At 37.6% G+C, this 22,126-nt stretch overlaps 1 protein-coding gene across 1 annotated transcript in view; it reads left to right on the plus strand.

Moving 5' to 3' along the window:
- The window catches only part of PREX1 (phosphatidylinositol-3,4,5-trisphosphate dependent Rac exchange factor 1), a 146,518-nt gene that overhangs the window by 96,124 nt on the left and 28,268 nt on the right, over positions 1-22,126 (plus strand). The window contains exons 9-16 of the mRNA XM_042883619.1: positions 837-986; positions 4,013-4,160; positions 8,156-8,256; positions 10,525-10,628; positions 11,345-11,394; positions 13,221-13,296; positions 16,037-16,109; positions 17,406-17,548. Of these exons, the coding sequence (XP_042739553.1) occupies positions 837-986; positions 4,013-4,160; positions 8,156-8,256; positions 10,525-10,628; positions 11,345-11,394; positions 13,221-13,296; positions 16,037-16,109; positions 17,406-17,548 (845 nt within the window). The remainder of the gene's footprint in view (positions 1-836; positions 987-4,012; positions 4,161-8,155; positions 8,257-10,524; positions 10,629-11,344; positions 11,395-13,220; positions 13,297-16,036; positions 16,110-17,405; positions 17,549-22,126) is intronic.

Consider the following 22,126-nt stretch of genomic DNA (forward strand, 5'->3'; position numbering starts at 1 on the left):
ATAACAGAACTTCTAGATCTTCTTCGCATTTAGAATACTACCAAATATTAGTCTTAGCATCAAATCAGTAGCATGGAATGTGGCCATGATGAAACATGGGAATGGCTGCTGCATTACTGTTCTTTTGTCCTGACACATGCTGAAAGAATGGATGGGTTCTGACTTCATCCACAAAGGCTGCACCAGCTCCTGCGACTGTTGTAATAAGTCAGGAATTAGCATTCTTTCCTTTCAACAGGTGACATTTAAATAGTTTCCATGTTCTGAACAGCCTGCTGTATTCCCAGAAAGTTCAGAACTAATAATCCAAACAAGTGTTGTAAACTTTTTCACCAGTGCCATTCCATTTAGGATATTTTACCTCTTCTGGGATGAAATTACAAACTATCACCTTAGGTGTGAAGCTGTAGAGAAAATGGCTTTGTGGGCAAAGTATCGTGGCAAGAAATATGAAAATGCTGGTCTACCTTGAATGGAACTTCAGTCATCAGTGTAATTGGTGTGGATTTTCTCTGCCCTGGCTCTAGACATAAAAAAAAAAACTTCCAGGGCACTTCCAAATGTGAAGTTCCACTCTCCTGAAGCCACAGCGATCCTTGATCACACCCTTTCTCACATAAAAGGTGTTTATAAAAGGGCAGGGTTTTCAAGTTGAACAGCCTGGCCATAGATACTTTTAAAATACTTATATGGACAGTTAGTAAGACTGATGCATGAGGAACACCTTCAAATATGAAGCTCTCCAAATAAGAATATTTTAATAAAGGTGTCACACACTGATCTGATTAAAGAAGGCCTTCTATTGACTGTGTGCATTGTGCTTTGGGTTTTTACAGCAGATTACCACAGCAACGGCTACACAGTGACAAATGGCTGGAAGATACACAACACAGCCAAAAACAAGTGGTTTGTCTGTATGGCCAAGACTGCGGAGGACAAACAGAAATGGCTGGATGCTATAATCAAGGAAAGAGAGCAGAGAGAGAGTAAGTGGAAAATGTATATATATATTTTTTTTAACAAACAGGATGAATTTGTGTAAAAAGGAGAAATTAATATGCATGCAGAAATCTTTCTGAGAGAAAGAGAAGACTGCAGCTTTTGCTCTGTGCTTAGAGACTTAAAATCTGTCCTTAAGGACAAAGAAGCTCAAGAGATTGAAAACATACATTTCTGAATATTGTGAGATGATTTGTTTCACGGGTGCATGTCATTAATATTTATCAATATTTTTCGTTTACAGGAGGGTCAGTTTCTGCCACAAGTTCAATGAAAGCAGAGAATCTAAATCCTTTAATGTTCTTTCCAATCCAAGCTTTTGTTTTTTTATGTTAGAATATTTTGCAGCAGGAAAACATCTAATCTGCTAACATTGCAGTATTTCTTTATCATAAACGTGAAACATTTCTGACATACCTTATCATGTATAAGTCCCAATGCAATTTTTTTCTGATAGTAGGTATACTAACTTCCAAATGTATGGTGTGAAGGCATACTGTGAATTCAGAAAAGCTCTCTGGGGTCAACAGAAATAATCAGTTTTATTTTCTATTAAAAGAAGAATTTTAACATTCCGAACTGATGATCTTTATTCATTGACTAGTTCTATATGTTTTAAATGAAATACATTTCTTGGCTCTTAGTTTTACCCTCAGAGTTCTAAATCATCTCTCTAAAAGATCCAGTGAGTCTTCATTTCAGAGTGAGTTTTTGCTTTATGAGGTCACTAGTGCTCTGCAGAATTTCCTGTGCATCGATTGAAATGTATGAGAGCACATGGTGAGAGAGATGGTTTGATAAGAAGTAAAAAGACTGAACTAGAAAAACCAATCACATACTAGCAGGGGCTTGAGAATAAGGAAGGAAACTGAAATATCAGGAAGGGAAAAAAGAATTACTCCTTAATAGAAAGTTTTCCAAATCTTTCCATGCAACGTTGGGTATTCTTGAGAATTTTTTCTGATGCTTTTTGTCATACAGTTTTATGACGTGGCAGCTGATGACAGGAGCTCAGGATAAGCGTGGATATTCTGGAAGACATTCCAGACCTATTGGAAAATCTCCTTTGGATTAGAGTAATTTTAAAATCACAGACTATCTGTGCTTAGATTAGAAAGATTGGTGAGGTTCCCGATTCTTTGTGATGAGTTGGATGGAATGTGCATTCCAGTTTGCCATTTACATCAGAGCCCGGGGAATTCAGTGATGTAAGACCAGCATGAAACATGTGCTGTTTTCTATCACAAGTTCATGTTGCAATTTAGCCTCAGCTACATGTGTCAGCATTTGCATTGAGTTGGATCACATTACTGGACAAAGAGAATGGAAGAATAATGACAATAAACCAGGGGATTTGAAGAGCCAAAACCCTTAGCCAAATATCAGACACATGAAAGAAACACTATATTTGAAAGACAAAACTTAGCACAAGACTAGTTTCTGGAACACGCACATCCAGTGCATGTTCAAACAAATGCACTAAACATTTTTTTAAAGTTAGGAAGCATCTCCAGTGTGACATAAGAGACTGTTCATTCATTAATTTGTCAAATTCATAAAGGAACAGCATTTACACGCAGCTAGGATGAATTATTCCTAAAGAATGTATAGTTTTCATTTTCTAGCCTTATGCTGAACACTTAAATTCTGCTCTATGTCAATCTCTGTAAAGGTTAGGCAAGTAAATCAAAAACTGATTCTGACTTCAGACTAATCCTAGAGATACCCAAGCCCAGGGCTCTAGTTTGGACTCCAGAATTCTCTAGATTTGTGAGTGGATTTTTGCTGCCCCTATTGAGAAGTATCATGCTTGTGATTCGGAAACATAATTAGCAGACATTAATTCTCCTGAGTCTTGCTTCCTGCTCTATCGATTACTATTCAGTAGCCATCTTAATACACTTAGAGTTTGGTGTTTTCAACAGTATGCACGTCATGAACTTGTCTGAAAAGCACAAGGCCCAGATGTACCCTTCCCACTGAAAGATTCAAACATACGGTTTCACATCCCCAGCTGAATCTGCTTCAGTTCTGGACCTACACAAAACAGTCTAAATCCAGTCCATAATTTAAATACATGCAGATGGATGCTTGGGAAAATTCTTGAAAAAATATACCCCGAAAGCAAAATGACTAATTCCAGCTAGGAGAGACAAAGCATCCGCAGCAGCAAAATAACTATTCTCATGTGCTGTCCTAAAGCAATTTGCCCTTTATTTCTAGGTGAAACACATTTTCCAAGCTTTTTTGACAAGTCTATAAAGATGAGTGTCAGAAAATGCCAGTCATGATGACAGTTGTTGCAACACAGAAATCCGTTCTTTTCAGAGATCTTCTCCATCACTGTGGCAATTTTCAAGTTAACATGTGCTATGAGGAAATTCGTACAAAGTGGAAATGAAAATTTCCTTATATTCAATATATGTCATGTCTTAAAACATTCAGCATTTCTTTCATTTACTGGATAATATGATTTTCAGGCTGTATTTTTAGCCTAGGGATATTAATAAATAGGCAAATTAAGAAAAGATGAGAAAATAATGTTCCCATCTACCTTTGACTTATTTAAGGATGTGAATTTGATATCAGTAGTTTTGTATTTTTGACTTCAAGTAATAGAACACTCAAAAAAATGATCTACTCTGCCAAGCATTTAGCTGCATTGAACAAGTCTTGTGACGGCAGTTATTCCAGGGTCAAAGATGAAGTTGCTGCAGTTTCTGGGGATATATGTTTTATCTCTCATTATTTGGAACTTTGCCACCTTCTGTAAGCTGTTCTACTTTCTGTGCTGTGATGAATCCATAAGTTTAAAGTTGTTTTTAAAAATGGAAAAAAAAAGGTCCCAGATGCTACTCTCATAAACGACAGCTTTTTGTTCAGGTCTGTAAGTGGTTCAGTTTCCCCTTAATCTGGAAAACAAGTATCTACCACTTTGGCCTCCGCTTTTATCATCGGGGAAACACTCTACCTGATGATTTGCATCTGAAGGAATTTCTGCTTTGTATTCCAGGTTTGAAACTGGGGATGGAGAGGGATGCATACGTCATGATTGCAGAAAAAGGAGAGAAGCTGTACCAAATGATGATGAGCAAGAAAGTGAACCTTATCAAAGACAGGAGGAGAAAATTAAGTACTGTTCCCAAGTGCTTTCTTGGCAAGTAAGTAGCATTCAAACAAAAAAGGCACTTTCATGCTAATTAAAAGAATTAGCTGTGGATTTTCTGTGGATGGCATTGTAAGGGTAGATCAGATGTGCTTTAATAGAGCTTGATTGAAAAGGCAGTAAAAGCCTTAATTTCTGTTTTATGCCATGAACAAGCTGTACAGTGACAGCTCATTCTATTGTATAGCAGTAACACATAACAGCTGTTTCAAATTGGCCAAAGGAGTAAGAAAAAACACCTGAACTCCCACAAGTACAGGGCTTTTAGTGGCCTAACCTGTATCCTCTTTTGTATACAAGCAGATGCAGACCAGGTCATATTTAAATTTAGCAGAATCAATCCCGTTTCAGAGCTGAATGTCCTGTTTGACAGTGTAAGAGACACAAATAAAATTCATCAAGAAACCTGATGTATTTGTTAAAAGATTTACTGTCTGGAAAATATTCCTCTTTCATTCAGGCTAAGTATTGCAAAATAATTCTCAAGTGTGTTGTGCATGAGGCATTGGAAGAGAGACCCATGAATGACTCAGATCAGTGATCAGAAATGGCAGCACTGGGGCTGTTGTAGGGAAGTGTCCTGTATGGCACAGAGAGATGCATCAGTTGACCTGAGAAGACTTTTCTGCCTCAGCTGTTTATGATTGAAATAATCAGCTGAGCGAGGAAAACAAATTCTGAATGGCTGATTATCCATGAATTTCCCTCCCTGTGGTCTCTGTAACGGCATTTTGTAGGCATTATTACTTGTGTACAGGATGTGGAAATCATGCACTGTCTTTCTGCCTAGAAGGCAGTTAGTAATATAAGCTGCTAATAATTTTGCTATCAAAACCTCCTTGCTTCTCAAGATTTTGTTCTTCTTTTCTACTCTTTATTCTTTTCTTCTCCTTCAGTTATCTTTCAAATTGAAACGTCTAAGCTGTGACTTGGAGGCATGATCCAGCATTTCCCAGTTTCCAAATAACAAGATGTCCCAGATCAGAAGTTGTTATATATATATATATACATATAGAATATATATATACAAATCTATTGTGGATTTCCTGACTTTTTTCATAGTCTCAGCTACTACATTTCTTTTAAAATGTCTTCTTACATGCCCCACTACCTTTCCTGCCCATCACCCTCAGTTTACTTGGTAGTCATCTGAGACTCTGCTAGTGAGGGCTTGACGCTGCTTTGCCAATATCTGAAGCCAAACTGAGATACCTACAGGTATTCTGGCCTCTGACCACAGCATTATTTCTGCAAATGTTCCATGCTACTCTATTAAAAAAAAATAATCTGCTGATGTTTTCTTAAGCTGCATGTTGATACTGTTCTGGACAACTTACTTAAGTGCGACTCAATCACTGCAATCCAGTCATGACTTGCAGACGTTTCATATCATTCCAGGGGCTTCCCCTGAGCAATTTGTTTTGGCTGGGACCTATTTATTTTTTTCAGCTATTCCTGCCTAAGGGAGAAACTAAGAACAGTGCTGAGATGTACTTAGTGGTTTTCTGGTAAATGCAGTTGAGAGTAACAGTAAGGCCACAGAAGCAGTTTTTCTCTTGGCCTTTGGATATTAGAGATAGCATCTAATAATTCAAGAAATAAAATGTGGTTGTACTGGAAAATAGAGTATGAACTATTATTAATAACTTTAGAAATACCACATGCATTTACTTATAAAGCTGTTTATTTTCTGGAGCATAAATCTATTTTCCTAACCACTCTTCAGGTGTGCTGGCATTCAGGCATGTAAATAGTGATACAATCCACTAGCTGAGTGTCGGTGCCAATACGTGTAAATCTTATGCTTGCTGTGCTTCATTTCAGCACTGCACTAAACTGATTGCAAACCCTTGACTGTGTTGTACTTGTAATAGAGAGGATCTGTTAACCTCAGGAGATTCCAGACATATCTGATAATATTGCACAAAACTGGATGGGCTGGATTTTCATATCTTTCTTGTATGTATTTCTTGAGTAGAAATCCAGCTATTTTCAGTCCCTTAGTTTCAGAGATATTAGCTGTGAGGTGGCATCCTAGCTAGTATGCCAAATGAGAACTCAGCATGGCAGTGCTGGGCAGTGGAGATGCTCTCAGTTATACTGAGAACTACTTAGAATGAGATGGGGAAACAAATCAAATTTTGCCACAAATTTTTTGAATGGATGCCTTTTAGCAAGTCTCATATCCCAGAGAAAAACAACAGCCCTCTTAGAATATTTCTGGGTCATGCACTTTGCAGTGTTTATAAAATTTTCAGGCAAATGATTATTGATTTTACTTATGAGTCAAATGCCATGGAAGTCTTAAAATGGCTTTTAAGAAAGCTATCCCATAGCAATGAAACTTCAGAGCATTGAGAATAGTATTCATTTATTTTGCTTTTTCAGCTCTCCGTTTCAAGCTTTAAGATGACTGCCTTACATTTAGAATCCCAATGAACTCTAGGGACACAGTTCCAAATGAAAGATGTAGGAAAGCTAAGAGGTCATCAATGTTCTGCTTCAGTTTTGGGCAGTGGTTTAAGTGTTACAAACTGTCACGGATCCATTGCATTTGATGGAAAATATATAGCAACCTGGGCATCTACCCTGGGTGCTTAATGTGATTACTGTCATTGGCCAGTACGTCTGGCTGCAGCACTCCAGAGAGTCTATGCTTTGTGTTCCCAGTAATTGATGCAGAGGATTCTTCTTTCTTCTCCATTTCCTTATGAGATACAGAGCCTGACTCAACTCTACAGTAGTCTGACTTTTAGGAGTTTTAGGAGTTTTACTAAAGTCTGCTGTTTTCCATGGGATTCCCCTGATGTAGTTGAACAGATTGTGCTGTTTTTTCTACGTTATGAAAGTTATAGAGTAGGACCTCAGCAAACTCAGATTTTTGTTACTGAAATTGTTGTTGTTATTGTAAAGACAAAATGTAAATGCTACCTACAGCTTATCTAAGCCAGAGTCAGCTCTGATAAACATGAAGAGACTAAAAATGCTTCATGTAGAGCCCACAGTTGGAGGCATGGATGCTGATTTTGATAAGCAGCAACCCTCTGCATATTGGCAAGCACCCAAGTGGTTTATTGAACGTAGATTTCCCATATGTTCTTCTACTTTTATATGTTCCTTTTGTTATTATATTTTTAATTTAATGCATTTCTTGCTTAATTACTAATTAACCTGGGAAACTCAGGTCCCCTAGGGCTTTGGCAGGACTTGCAATATCCGTTTTTCTGTACTTAACTGTTTCTAATTGAGTAATATCCTACCTATCCATTTCTGGCCCTTATTCTGCCCATATGGGCAGCTCTGCCCCTCAACAGAGAAAGGTTTTATTTCATGCTGTGTATGCAGACAGACTTAGCACTTCTTGTCTGTAAATTAGAAGCACCTTTTATGTATCTCCAAGGCACCAGCTTTAGTAAATGACCTTAAATTAAACTGTTAGGGGGGGTTGGTTGTTCTGTTCTGCGCTTGAATTCAGTGAGTTCGAATTTTCTGTCCTAAGTCCTACTGTGATTTCATTGAAAGCCTACACAATTACATGATTAAGGGAGAAAAAAAACAGAGCCAGTGAAGAAAGGTGAGCATATATAATTAAATCACACAGTGAACACAGCTTGGAGAGAGAGCTTGGACTGGAGTTGCTGCTTTCTGTGCAACTTTTTGTTTCTAAGGTCATCGTGGCTCAATAAAGTAAGGATCTGCAGCAGTTTTATAGACTCTGATAGGTCTTCTTCCCTTTTGTGTAGGTGTTAATTAGGATGACCTAAGGGGAGTGTTGGGAAAAGTCATGAATAGGAGATCTGGATCTTCTGCAGATATTTATTCCAGAAATGTATGAAATTAAGCCACAGAGAACTATCAGTCTTCACAACAATTTTCACATTTGCTTCAAAGACAGTGTTGCCTGTGGTTGACTGATGACTTGCAGAGGCTCATGTCTGCTTATATTCAGAGAGAAAAAGAAAATTGTTTCTGTTCTGTTTTCCTTTTCAGTGAGTTTGTATCATGGCTCACAGACATTGGAGAGATAAGCAAACCAGAGGAAGGGGTCAACCTGGGACAGGCGCTGTTGGAAAATGGAATTATTCATCATGGTAAGTGCTCTGTGCCATAAAGAGATGCCAGATTTCAGCAATGCCTTGGGAATGAGGGTGGACAGTTGACTGTGGCTGTTCACATGATGTTCAAATGCTCTTCTGTATCATACCTGGCAAATCCTCAGTGGTTAGTGACTTTTAGAATTAACGGCAGCAGGCAAATCTAAATCATGAAAACTGAATGTGTATAGTTGCACTGTCAGTGAGACTTGCTATTCATGACTGCTTACCCTGCTGTAATTTCATACTCTGACCCTTTCAGCACCATTCTTTTTGTCTGAACACAAATTTATAGCTCGGAGGAAACTGTGCAATTACATCCACTGCATCTCTTACTGAAATACACCAAACAAGATGCATCTGATTTGGTTTTAATGTTACCTCTGGTTAGAGTTACTAGCTGTTACTGTCTCCAATGACAGTTATTGCTAGACCTTAGAAGGTATTTGCTGTGCTTGATTTAGTTAAGAAAATATCCCTTGAAATTTTGATAAATAACTAGAGAAGAACGTTTCTCATTATGCACCCCTTAACATAGCAAGAACTTAAAACTTAAGCACCATAATTAAGCAGTTACCCCTACTGTACATCATACAATGTCTTTTATCTTTTGTTTTCACTTGGCGTAACGTTACTGTCAGATGAAAACTGCTGATCTTTCAGCCTGCCTGGAAAGCAGGGCCAGAGAAGATTGCTAAGTGGCAGTGTTGTTCTCCATTCCTTTCTGTTTCTGTTTATTCTGTTTTTTTTTCTTTCTCTGGGCCTGGTAATATGTAAGTATTGGTACCTACAACACACAGCAGAACTGACTGGAATCTCATCTTCTGGGCACAAGAGATACTTTCTACAGAGTTGAATGTCAACTGGCTTTAGAAATACAAAATCCAGAGTGAGATTCCACCACACACAAACATATATGCACTTGATTCTGTGTATTTTGGTTTATTCTGTGAAATTAAGGAAAAACATCACCACGAGCAGAAATCTTCATGACATATTCATGGGCCAAGTTGTCCTACATTATGAGGAAAAGTCTTTAGAATTTCTAGCTTCTGCCTTCTAAAAAACTGTCCTATGTGCTTTGCAAGGGGCAGACTAAATCTCAAACTGAATCCTGGTACTTCTGAGTTGGACTAACAGTGCAGTCAGTTGTTTCAGGTTAATCAAACTGCCTAAAGTGCACCTTAAATAGTATTTTTTCTCAGTTCATCAAGTGTTGTGCTTGTACTGTGAAATACTGCATCCAAAATGCTAAAGGACAGGCCAGCACAAAGATCTGGCCATGGCAAAGGCAGGAAAGATTGCAGTGACTGAGCAACACCAGCTCACCTGCTGTCTGCTTAGATTACTGTTCTCAAGATCACCCTCTTTGTACATAGTTGTTACTGGTCTCCATTATATTAAGTTGTGAACAATGGCACGTTTACACTGGGTATTGTACTGTCTAGAAGATACTTCATAGCTTACTTTGAATTTGAACACTCTTTGGCACTTCATAGTTCTCACTTATGAATCACGGTAACAGATAATTTCTACCAATTATTAAATTATAATCTTTATTGTGAGGGTTTCCCTCTTTTGTGTCCCGTATGGTTTGATATGACTTCAATCCTCTTCTGATTTAGCTTGTTGGATAAATGTGTTTGAAACTGTATATGTTTTTTGAGTCTTCTGACATTAGCCAATGCACCTTTTAAAAATGTTGTCACACAAAAATTTTGTGCTTGTCTTTAAAGCCTGTTAGCATAAAGTATGACCAAATAACTTTAACTGCCCATAGCATAGTTCTTCTGAGTGAAGAATTGCAATTCTGGGTCTCTCAGAAGTGCTATTCAAATTTTAGGAGAAACTCACAATTGAATTCAAGAATCCTGGTAGAAGAATACTTCTAACAGCTGTAGTTTGTCCCACCAGAATACTCTCTGTGTTTGGAACTGCAGAGCTTTAGGCAGCTGCAAAATGGCTTTAATGCTGTGATAACTGTTGCGGGAATTTGCAGGCACTTTGTTCAAAATTCATCAAAAAACATCAGACAACCCCGATTACCTTTACTGGGACCATTTCCAGTGCCTTACAGAAATTGAATCTTATGCAAAAGGAAGAAATGTTGATTTTATAAAGTTGCTTTTGTTGGTGGAGCTATTCAGAAGTGCACATAAGCATCTATATGTAAACAAGACATCTTAAATGTAGAAGGACCAGCTGGCCTATGAACAACATGATGGGGGAAAAATACTGATTTTAATTATCATACTGATGTTCTAGTTTCAGATAAGCACCAGTTTAAGAATGAGCAGGTGATGTACAGATTTCGCTATGATGATGGAACATATAAGCCAAGAAGTGAGTTGGAAGACATCATGTCCAAGGTTTGTGTTACAGTGCTTACTTGAAAACTAGCGATTTGCAAAAGAACCTTCAAAAGAGTTTCCTCTGCCTATGAATGTCAGTGTCACGTTGTGTTGGAGATCCCTAGTATTGTTTACCTTCATTCTGTTCAGTTAACTGTACTAATGTCAAAGGAGACATTCACTCCAGGGAGAGGAAGCAGAGGTTAGCCATAAATAACAATAAAGTTGTCACTGCAATCAAGACTGCTGATTAAAATTCTACTACATTGTAACAAAAGGTCTTAGGAGAAAATAGTGTGCTATAATGCAAAATGTCTGTTGAAAATCTGAGCAGTATGATTCAGGGAGTCAGAAGCCATCAGTATTTAACTGCATTTCCTGATAAATATATGTCAGATGAGTTCTGATGACCCATATCTGCCCATAAACCTTTTTAATGCATTTCATTTCTTCTTATGGAAACTAGATAACGGGTTAATTGGGAAGAAAGATTAATGGAGAAAACGTTGGAGTTGGTTGGAGATTGAAGGGCAGATTTTTGGGGTTCTGAATGCTGGGAAAGAAGAAAATAGTTTGTCAGAGTATAAGGGATTTGTTTCGTAGAACCGTTAATCAGTAGATAATTCTAGCTGAGCAGAGACATCAGTGTCCAGGTTTTTCTAGCTTTACTAGTCAGCATTTTATTTGTAAAAGAAAAAAATGGTAATAACATCTATCTACCTTTCCCTCTTCAGGGTGTTCGACTCTACTGCCGACTACACTGCCTGTACACTCCTGTGGTAAAGTAAGTTCACCCTCGTATTGTATTGAAATCCTTCTCGGGATAAACTGGAATAAGCATTTTTGTTGCTCTTTTATCAATGTGCTATTTATGTAATAGAATCTCAGCTGGAGAATCTTCTTGTGTCAGAATTAATTTGTGTTAGTAACAGCTCGTGTCTGTGCATGACTGGTACAAAATTGCAGAATCTCAGAAGTTTTAGAATCCATCTGGGTAGACTCAACGTTTTCAGCCTGTGTTCAGGCTTTCCTACTGATACTTCCTTTTACCTCAGTGTTACAAAACTGAGTTCCCCAGGCTCTTATCTTTCCATGTCTTATTCATGTCTTTTTGCTTGACAAGCCTAATGTTTCAGGAGCTAGCTTTTATCTAGCAGGTAGTTGTGCAAACCCCTTTTTACTTTTTGATCTATCGTTTGACCTCTGTTTTATTTGGCATTTTCAGAGTGCTGATCCCTGCAATCCTGTTAGCAGGACGGGAAAGATCTACTTTCTGTGTTGCAACATTCCTAAATCATAGGAAAATGACTTAGCATAGGTAGTGCATGAACCATGAGGATCTGGAGGAATCACAATTCACAATTCAATTATTTTGTGGAGAGCCTTGAAATATGATTTTGCTTAGCTCTTTCCCTGGCAACTTGGGAGTTTATATATAGCCTTTGTCTTTATAATTTTCTTTAAGTGAAGTCTAATGCTGGTGTATTTCAAGGAGAAGATGATGTACCTCACTTGCAGCAAAGCAAGCTTTGGGAGGATAACATATAAAAAGGAAAATGTTTCAGACAAGTGTTACGCATAAAAAGGGTTCTGACTATGTCTCTGATCTAATTCATGGGAATTTGTGAGAGCAAGAAAATGTGATCTCTGTTTACAGATTTGATGAACAATACTTCAGTTCATAGATAAGATACAGCTTGTGAGGAACGCTGTATTCCTCTGCTTTCTGTGAAGCAGCCAGGTTCTGCCAAAATTTTGATGGTTCCCACATCTGTTTGACCATTCACCTGCAGATGATGGTTCTGAACAGTGTTTTGTGGTACAAGCTCACTTGTTCAGGTTAGGTTGAAAAAGAGGAAATAATCAGTGAAATATGTATCATGATAAGCCTTTAAGTACTAGAACTGAAAGGCTGGGTGGGCCTGGAACCCTAATGCCAACTTATTCAAAGCTGTAGCCCAGGTCAGTATCTGTATGAAAATGCAGAGAGTTGCCACTCACAATCTGGAAACCTGTACTCATTTATACTGAGCATTTTAATGTTTTCCTTTATTGTTCTGACATTTCAAAAGCATATTTTCTCAAGATAAGATTGTATGAACAGAAAACTGCCTGGAAAACTCCTACAGTTTTGTGCTGGGTTTAGCACATTACTGGAAGACAACGTGAAAAATGTGTGTAAGCACTATGAGGAAAGTTTTTGTTCTGAGAGCACATTTCTGGAAATGCTGTCACGTTGTTTGTTTGTTTTTGCTTTTTTTTTCCCCCCCAAAGCTGTGAGAACCCCATTTCTGATTTCTCACACCCTGCATTCTATTTTTCTGTTGCATTTACTTATAAAAGGAAACTGAATGTATTTTTATCTGTAGGCGATTAGTAAAAGGAAAAGTTGAGTGGGATGAATTTCAGATGGTGGTTTGATATTATATTTTTAGAGAAAAAGGAAATATAAAATTATGTGGTACTAATGAAGAGGTTGATTTGACACAAAGACTTAAGACTTCCCTTGAGTTGCCATTACAGATATAAATAGACTGTGAAATGGTCCCAGTGGCCATGAAAGTTTTGTTCTTTAGTTATGCCTGATTTTCCCTGAATTCTCTTTTTTAGAGACCGTGATTATCACCTAAAGACCTACAAATCAGTAATACCTGCAAGTAAGCTGGTGGACTGGCTTATTGCACAGGTACGGATTTTTTAAGACATTGCTGTCTTTGAGAAGTAGCTTAATTTTTCAGTTCCATTTAAAAGTAAATATAACACATTTCTCTAGAGGGCATTTTAATATAATTGAATATATTCAATTTCTTTGAATTTACACTCATTTTATTGCTCATGTGGTCAAAGCTTGTTATTTGGCAGCATAAAGAAGAAGGAGGTCCTGTATTAGCCCTAGGAGTGGTGAACTGGTCGTTACTGCAGACCATTTCTGTTTCTTGTGATTTCTTTTTTGAAGACATGAAATGCAGTGTTCATTTCTTATAATCTAGGATTGATGTGGTACAAATGAAGAATGAATCTACAGCTTCATACCACAACCTGCACCATTATCTTTACAAATTGGAGTTGCCCAATACTTACCTTGTAATTACAGAGAAAAGCCTATAGATCAGGGTAGTTACAATTTAGCTTTCACAGTCTAAAGCAGTCTAAGGGGAGAGTATGTCCCCTTGCTCACTGCCGTAGGGTCTACTGCATGCTCTGGTTTTGTCTCAAATGATGGTCTGATTTACAATCACATCAAGTCCTATGCTGCCAAAGTGGCACAGAAGGTGACTAGTTTGAGTTAGACTCAGACCTCTGATTACCAGGGATGTTGTTTGTCAGATATGTTTCCTATAATTGCACATGACATCCTTCTATGTTAGTAAGATCGCTATAATTTAAGGTTGTTCTGTGCTAAATAACTAAATGAGAATGGAGTAGTAGATTGTTTTCCTATTAAAAGCATGGAGGAGAGCAAGCACATTAGTACTGAAATTGTTGTATCAGTTACATGTAATTTAACAGTCTTCATGGAAGGCTGAAGGAAAGAAATCTGCTTTGGCCAAAAAACAGAGCTGAAATCAGACTAATCTGGCCGTTACAATAACTAATCAATACCACAGACAGTAGAAAGACCCAAATGTCAGTGTAAAAGATCACCTCTCCCTCTGGGAAAAGGTTGCTCATTTCCTTCCCCATTTTTTTTCTTTCTGGTGTGTTAGTATGCTATTAGTTCTGTATTTACTGAACTTTTAGATTAAGATTGAAACAGTTTGTACTAAAACCTGAAATGGAGATATAGAATTCTGTGTAATTTGCATTATGCACATATGTCCATGCATACACATACACTGGTACAAGGATGAGGGGAAATTTTCTGTGTTATGTTAAAAGGGAACATTGATAAATATTTAAATCACTGTCTACAGCTTAGATGAGTTCCAGTCTTTGTAGCTAAATCAGTTTTTGCTGCTGAATTCTTACAAACAGTAGTTTGCTTGCAGCTTTTATACCTGACTGAATTATTTTCAATTGCTATGCTAGCTAACAATTGATTTTAGTGAGAGTTGTTGAATGCTCAGCTTTTTGCAAAGGTCTGTTTATTTAACTGCTCAAATATCAATGTGTCAGTTTAACATTAGGCATCTGTTCTTGAAAATATTGGTGATGGTGCCTGATTTGATAGCTGCCTGTTACTTTCTTTAATTAGAGAATGCTGTTTTGCTAGGGGAATGTTTTGAGATCAAGCATCAGGAATAAGCTGATCTAGTACGAATTGCATATGATTTATGGCCTTCCTACACACATATTGCTGTCTAAAACACAAACCGATATCTAAAGGTTAAAAAAATAACTGTAGGAGTCTCTTATCTTTCAGTTTATTTACAATCGAAAGAATAAATTAGATTTTTCAGTCCCAACCTCTGTAAAATACCCATTTATCTCATACATTATTGTAAAGTAAGCCATGAGAATTGTCACATGGCAGGCTGTTAAAAATGAGGAAAGACTGACAGGGATTGAAATTAATTCTTATAAGAATTAAACTTCAGGTGTACTGAAGCCCTTTGCTTGCCTCTCCTTGTGTGATTACATAATCCTGCAGTTCCTCCAAAGTTGCTCCAGTCTTTTTCTTGCCTATACAATAGTACTTAGTTCTTGATTTGCAAACGTCATGACTTTTTCTTGCTCCTTAGAATAAGAAGGTCCTTAAACAAGAGCCAGTAATGTAACTGACTGAAAGAACTGATTCTGCATTTAAGTACTACCTTTACACCATAGTATTTTTTTGCCAGTATTTGCCTGACAAACAGCTACTGCTCCACTTAACAAGGATGTGAAGCCCACAAAATTTAATGCAAAATGTAATGCTGTTTCTTTCAAAGTAAATTTGTAAGTCACCTTTGGTACCTGCTTTGAAATACTACACTCAAGGCTTCAGGTAGTGAGCAACTGAATCCTCTGTTTGTCAGACTGCTGTGTAAGGAAATAGAGTGCTGCTGCAGTTTTAACCAGCCCGACCTCTGGAGTTTGCATGCAATACACTTTTTTTTATTTTCTTCCCTTCAGTTTTGAGTAAAGATAAGATCTCTCAACCTCTCTGCCTGAGTTTTATTGTCTGTGCCTAATGGGTCCTGAAGTCTGACACTATAATTGAAATAAGAAGTCTTTACTTTGAGATAATGTTATATCCCTTTGTATGTTAAACAGCTGTATTCCAGAATCCTGGTCTTTGTCCTACTAATTCCTGTCAGAGGGAAAAGATGCATATATAGGAACTAATGCTATTTGGACAAGGGGGGTAGCTATATAAATTGCTTGCTTTTGTTCCCTACCAAGAGTATTTGCTAATTTCAGAGCCACAAGTCATGAGATGAGGAGGGGAAATAATTTAGTTTAGGAAGTTGTCTGAGGTATAACATTTATTCTCTTGTTTCTAGGGAGACTGTCAGACTCGTGAGGAAGCTGTTGCACTGGGTGTTGGACTCTGCAATAATGGTTTCATGCATCATGGTAATGCATTGATATCCCTCCCCACAGCCAATTAAAGGTGCTCTTTAGTCATACTAGCTGACAGTGTTTGCAAATCCCTTTTCTATATACTGTGCCATATATACTGACATGCAAACAACTCCTGACATCCCAGCAGGTCCATATAAAAACAACCTTTGAACTTAATGTAAAATGTCTAAGCTGAGTACTCTCCCAAGTAAATCCCCAGCTATGGTGAACACTGCAGTGATTAGATGAGCTAGAGGGGGATTATTTTTTTGCTGCATCCCATTGGCATCTGGCCAATGCATAAACTAAGTACTGAACTGAAATCTCACTCAAGAAATGTCCAGTACAAAGTAAAATTGCCTAATTCCTGCAGCTTGGACAAGTGTAATCCTTGAAGCTGAAGTTCTGAAGCTTCCAAATCTGAAGTAGCAAACTGCCAAGTTTAGGAATCAACCATCCTTAGTGCTGCTGCTGCTGAACTGAGAAAGAAAAGAAACCACAACTGTATTGGTATCAAATTGCAAAGTCCTCAGAGTATAACAGCATTTGTCCAATAAGTTATCAACATAAGTCATAAATAACACTTTCTGTCTGTTTGAGAGCAGAATATTTTAAGTAACTAATAAAGAATTGATGTAAGAATAATTGATTTTCATTGAAGAATTTGATCTCTTTTGAGTCCATGTTAACACTTGGCAGTCACAGCACAGTTTGGCAAGAAGTTCCTCAGCAAAGTATACATGAATGAAGAAGTAGTTCCTCGAGGTTCAAAGTTGTCACTTACACCTTTTATTTTGTGGCCTTCCAGGTCTCATACTTGAAAATACATTGAAGAACTCTATCATGCCTTCCAGAATTTTGTAGATCTCTTTTTCCTTTCAAACCATTTTTATTGAAAAGTCTTAAGCTGTTTAGCCGTCACTCTTTCCTTTAAAGAGATATTTTACTCCTCTTTCTTTCTTGTATGGTTTTACCATATTATTTTTTATATGGGACAGAAGCCCAAAATATTGAGTAGCATCTTTCTTCCAAAAGGATCATTTGCATTTTGTATGAAATATATTTGTCAGGGAAGTCAAACATGGTATCAGGAACTACTATGCACTGCAAAGAAAAGTATGCCCGTAAAATACAGTAGTAGCTTAAAAATATAGAGCTGAATAGTTTAGTGATGGGGATGCATCTGGTCTTTGGTCTATAAAGACAGGGGAAATACTTAGGATTTCCGTTAACTTTCTTTTTTTTGTTTCTGTTTTGTTTCTTGCTCTGTGTAAATGCTTGTATGTTTTTCATATATGTTGTTTCCAGTTCTGGAGAAAAGTGAATTTAAGGATGAATCCTTGTATTTCCGCTTTTATGCTGATGAAGAGATGGAAGGCACCAGTTCCAAGAGCAAACAATTACGTAATGACTTCAAGCTTGTGGAAAACATCCTGGGAAAGGGTCTTCTGGTAAGAAATATGTTAGTGTAAACTTTTATTTTTCTATGAAATTGGTATTATTTTGTGCTAGAGAATGAGAAGGAAAATAGTGAATAGAGTAGAATAAAAATTGGAACTACAGGTTAGCTAGACTTGTCTTTACTGCAAAAATACTAATTCTTCAACTATTTTGCTGCAGAACTCCAATTTCTGCAGTTAAACTCTTCTAGCTAGGCAGACTACACAACTTATTCAAGTAGCAAGACACATGAGTAAGTTGCAGGCTCCCTTCTGTAGCACATGACCAGACCTACTGCACTACCTGAAAGCTTACAGACACCCACGACAAATGCAAGTAAGTTCCTGCCTATTTCTGACAGGTCTCAAGAAAAGAGGAGTCTCACAAATATGACTGTTTCATCCATTTCACAGCCAGACCCATTTCTTCTCCTGTAAAGCCCTTGAGAGAGACATTCCGGAAGTGAGCTGGGACCAGGATGTTGTCTTAATAGCCCTGGAGTTTGCTGAGCATGTATCACAGTGTTAGTGTGGTGGAGGAGAAAGCAGTGAGCAGTACTATCTTGGGAGTGATCTGCCACAAAGTGTAAACACAGTTTAAGCACCATTATAGAGGCAGTAGATTCAGAGAGGAGTTAAACAACTGATCAAAACACAGATGTTTTGAGGCATCAAGTGATGTGAATATGCCCTGCATTGCTGGATCAAATATCCATCTTATTTTGTTTTACAGAAAACAGTTTCAAGAAAATATTGTTCTTTATGTTAATTCTTTTGCAACACTATTTTCTACCCATATCCCCTACCTCACTGAATGCCATTACAGTTCTTATGGTGCTTGGATTATTCTAATGCTGCTTTGCACTTGGTAGTATTTGGATTGTTCATGCTTTCTGTTTTGAGGCTTCAGGCCCATCTTTTTCTCCCTTTGAACAACAACAGAATGCAGGAGCAGGATAAAAGCTTGAGTCAGAAACTACAAAAACAGAATTGTTGGAAAAGATCCAGAGGTCCATTACATGGGAAAATTTTCCCTGTGGTTCACATGAACTTTACTGTCTCACTGTTGCCTTGGGAAACCAATCTGTGTTTGTCTCAATGGCAAGAAGTAATATTTAAATCACCACGACACCTCAGAATTGTTGCTCTATGCATCCTGTGCTGGAGACTGGAGTGTCAGACCAATAAGATTATTCTCCTGGAGAAGTGCTGGATAAAAGGCAGCAGTTGAAAGGTGTTACGCTTTGGGTGCTTTTTCCCCTGTGATTTGCAAAGCACTCAGCAATCAGTTGCACACTGAATGATGGGAACTGTCATTGTTCAGGTATTTTTAGTTCTCTTCCTTATCAAGACATGATTGAAGAAACAGATTGACTAGTATCTTCCATTTTTTTCTACCAGTTCGAGGTTATCTGTTAAACAGAAAATTCCAAAACCTAGCAACTGTATGTTAGTCTTGAAATGAGAGATTTAAAGCTGCTCGATTCTGTTTTCTGTTAGTGTAATGATAATTTATTAGGATTCACTAAAGGAACAGAGCAAACTGAAGCCTCTTAAGCTTCCCATTCTCCAAGTCCACCATAGGAAGTTTAATGGAGTTTCTTCAGTGCTGTTTTTTGAGAAATACTTCTTTTCCATGAAATCCTTGTTGGTTACTGCAACAAATCCTATCCATTCATCTAAGTTTGCTCTATCACAGGAGAGCTTGAAAACAGAAAACAACAGAAGCTTTGGAGAATATATCATTGGAAATATCAAGGGAAAACAGTGCTTTGTTTGAAATAATGCACTTCAAACAAAGTTTGATACACATTTATTTGTGCAATTGTTTCTTACTGAAGGACATAAATCTCGATGCACTGAAAAAATATACAACATTCTTTTATAGTTGAAAAAAATTTGGATTTTGGATTGATTCCAAGCATCGTGGCTTGGTTATTTCAGTACGCTGTGAACTTGTGATCAGCACATCTATTTGTCAGCCCAGGCCAACTGCAGTGCAAATTAAAGTTGGTATCAAACAAGGACAGATGCCCAAGGTAAATGGTACATAGACAGTGCTAGAGTCTGCAGAAGACTGATATACTGCAACATATCTTTATATGATATATTCATATATTTATCTGATCTCAAAAGAAAAGCATTTCAGTTGATTTCAAAGGTGATACCTGTGTACATTTTATGCAGCATTCCCAAAACCACCATGCTGAATTGGTGATCTGGACTCTAAGTCTAAATCTCAAGTTTCCAGACCTGGGCATTTTTCCAGGGCATCCAGTAGCTCCCAGTAGTGTGCTGCAGTAGTTACAGGAGAGTAGTTGCAGTGTAGTTGCAATTCACAGCCAGCGCTGTGTCATGTCCTGGAATTCAAGTCATTCAGGGGCCTGAGTACAGAAGTGTGACCAATGAAAGCCAGTAGTTTGAGCACAGAAGTCAGGGCTACCTGAGTTTTGGTTTAATTTCACGCTTGAACTCACTGTATGGTCTGGGCAGGACCTCAAGTTGTTCCATACCTCAGTCTACCATTCAAAAATTAGGATACAAAATCTCATCTATCTGCCTATCTGCAGGACTTCGCCACTGCTCATGTTCTCTTGATATTAGCATGACCACAAGCAAGATGTATGCAGTGCTAGAAGCTGCCCTGCAGCTGAGGATGAGCTGATAGCAAACTGCCTCACACCTGTGTCATCTTCATGCTCCTAGAAATCTTCCTTCATAAACAGTGAACATCTCCATGCCCCAAGCACTTTCTGACACCATAATTCTCCTCATACAGGAAAGGTACCACACTGCTAACTGCTGCTCTCATGACCCATGCGACAAAATGCTTTGTGAATGTAACAGACACAGGTGTGTCTTTGCATAGCTTTTCTTCTCCCCTCTTTTCCCTCCCATCTCTGCAGAAGTTCTCTCTGAATAGCTTCTGACTATGTTTGCCCTCTGTTTTTGATTAAAAAGGCTTATATCTCATATGGGTACCTTTTTTAATGTGGTTGTTTTTCAAGATTAAGCAGCTGCTTTCTTAATGTTCAAAAGAACCGATTGTATTTCAGGGGCATAGAAATAATTCTTGTAGTGGCAAGTTATTTAATTGGTTTAGACTCCTTAGGGATGAGTGGTAATCAGCTGGGGAATTGCAAGGTATTGCTATTTTTTAGCAGCGAATGAATCGTAGCCTTCTCCCAAGTATTGCATGTAGAATATTATCCATACTTTACATCTTCATAAGGATGCTCCTGGTACAGAAACATCAGTATACAGAATGTCAGATTTCTTTCTTTACAACATGGTGATAAAGCTCCAAATGTTGATGCATTTGGGGATTCTTAAATGTGTTTTGGTTCTTTGCTTTCAAACAATACATTTTGCAGTACTAAGAAACAGAGGAAGACAGGTTAGTAAAAATGCTAGCATACAGAAGGTATTCATGCATTTTAATGATAGCTGCATGCAAATGATCATGTAGACTTATGTAGCTGATGGATTCTTAAGTTTTGCAAATCAAAGCCTCTAAATTTTTAAATACATTTTTTGCTTACGCTTTCAAAGTCCAATCAAAGAAACTGAGCAGTTCTTTCAAATGCAAAATGAGAATTGGATGGTAAGGTATCCTAAAAAGTTTCTGTTCAATTCCAGACATGTAGTGCTGTAAGTACATGTTGGATTGGGTTGAAACTCATTACACCTGCAATACTAAAAATCTAACTGGTGGTGTACTCATCTTATTAACAGAGAGCTCTCCTTGTATTGAATGTACTTTAAAGAGCATTGTTTCTGAAAATATTTTCTTAGGAATATCAAAGAATGGCATTTATCTTTTTTACTTTTCTTTCTTTCCTTTTTGTCATTTAATCTAAATGTCCTCTAGAAGGATTTTTGCTTTGCAGGTCTTTTGTGTTAAGCACTATTTTAATGTGGCTGTAGGGCTCTTGCAAGAAAGGATGATTCTATTTCTTTAGGTTTTTTTCCTAAGGTTAAATCCTGAAAAAGGACAACATTTTAAGATGATTGACTTTAGTGGTTAATGGGCAGTATTCTGAGATAGCAGGAATCATCAGAATCAAGTAATTCTTCATAGTGCTTTTCCTAGTGGCATGCTAGATTATAGATAGCTTTATTTCTCCTCTCAACTCAATTCTGATTCATTGGATAGCTCTTAAATTTGTAGAATTAACTCACAGCAAGATGTTTATCCGCTAGAATTTCTATTTGTCCACTTACCAGAGGCCAGGCTTAGTTCATTTTTTAAAATGGTTAGTGGGTTATTAAGCTTTTTCCATTGTTAATAAACCACTAGAAAAGGATGGGTGAATGATATATTTGCCATAATTTGTATGATTTCAAAAAAATATCGATAAGGTTGGTCTGTGTGACCTCAGTGCAAATAAAAGGAAGCAGATTCCCAGAAGCAAGAACAGCAATCTTCTACCAACCATAAAGTGTACAGACTGAGCATGTTGCGTGAGTCTTGTATGTCTTCCTGCAGTGTTCTCTCTTACACATCACAACTGATGCGTAATGATTAAATCGAGCTGACCAACTCTTGTGATGTAGATTTATGTAGAATTATCTATAAGAAATAGGCAT

The sequence above is a fragment of the Lagopus leucura genome, unplaced genomic scaffold (genome assembly GCF_019238085.1).
Source record: "Lagopus leucura isolate 7727_CA_CO unplaced genomic scaffold, USGS_WTPT01 Super-Scaffold_100039, whole genome shotgun sequence".
Classification (NCBI taxonomy): Eukaryota; Metazoa; Chordata; class Aves; order Galliformes; family Phasianidae; genus Lagopus; species Lagopus leucura.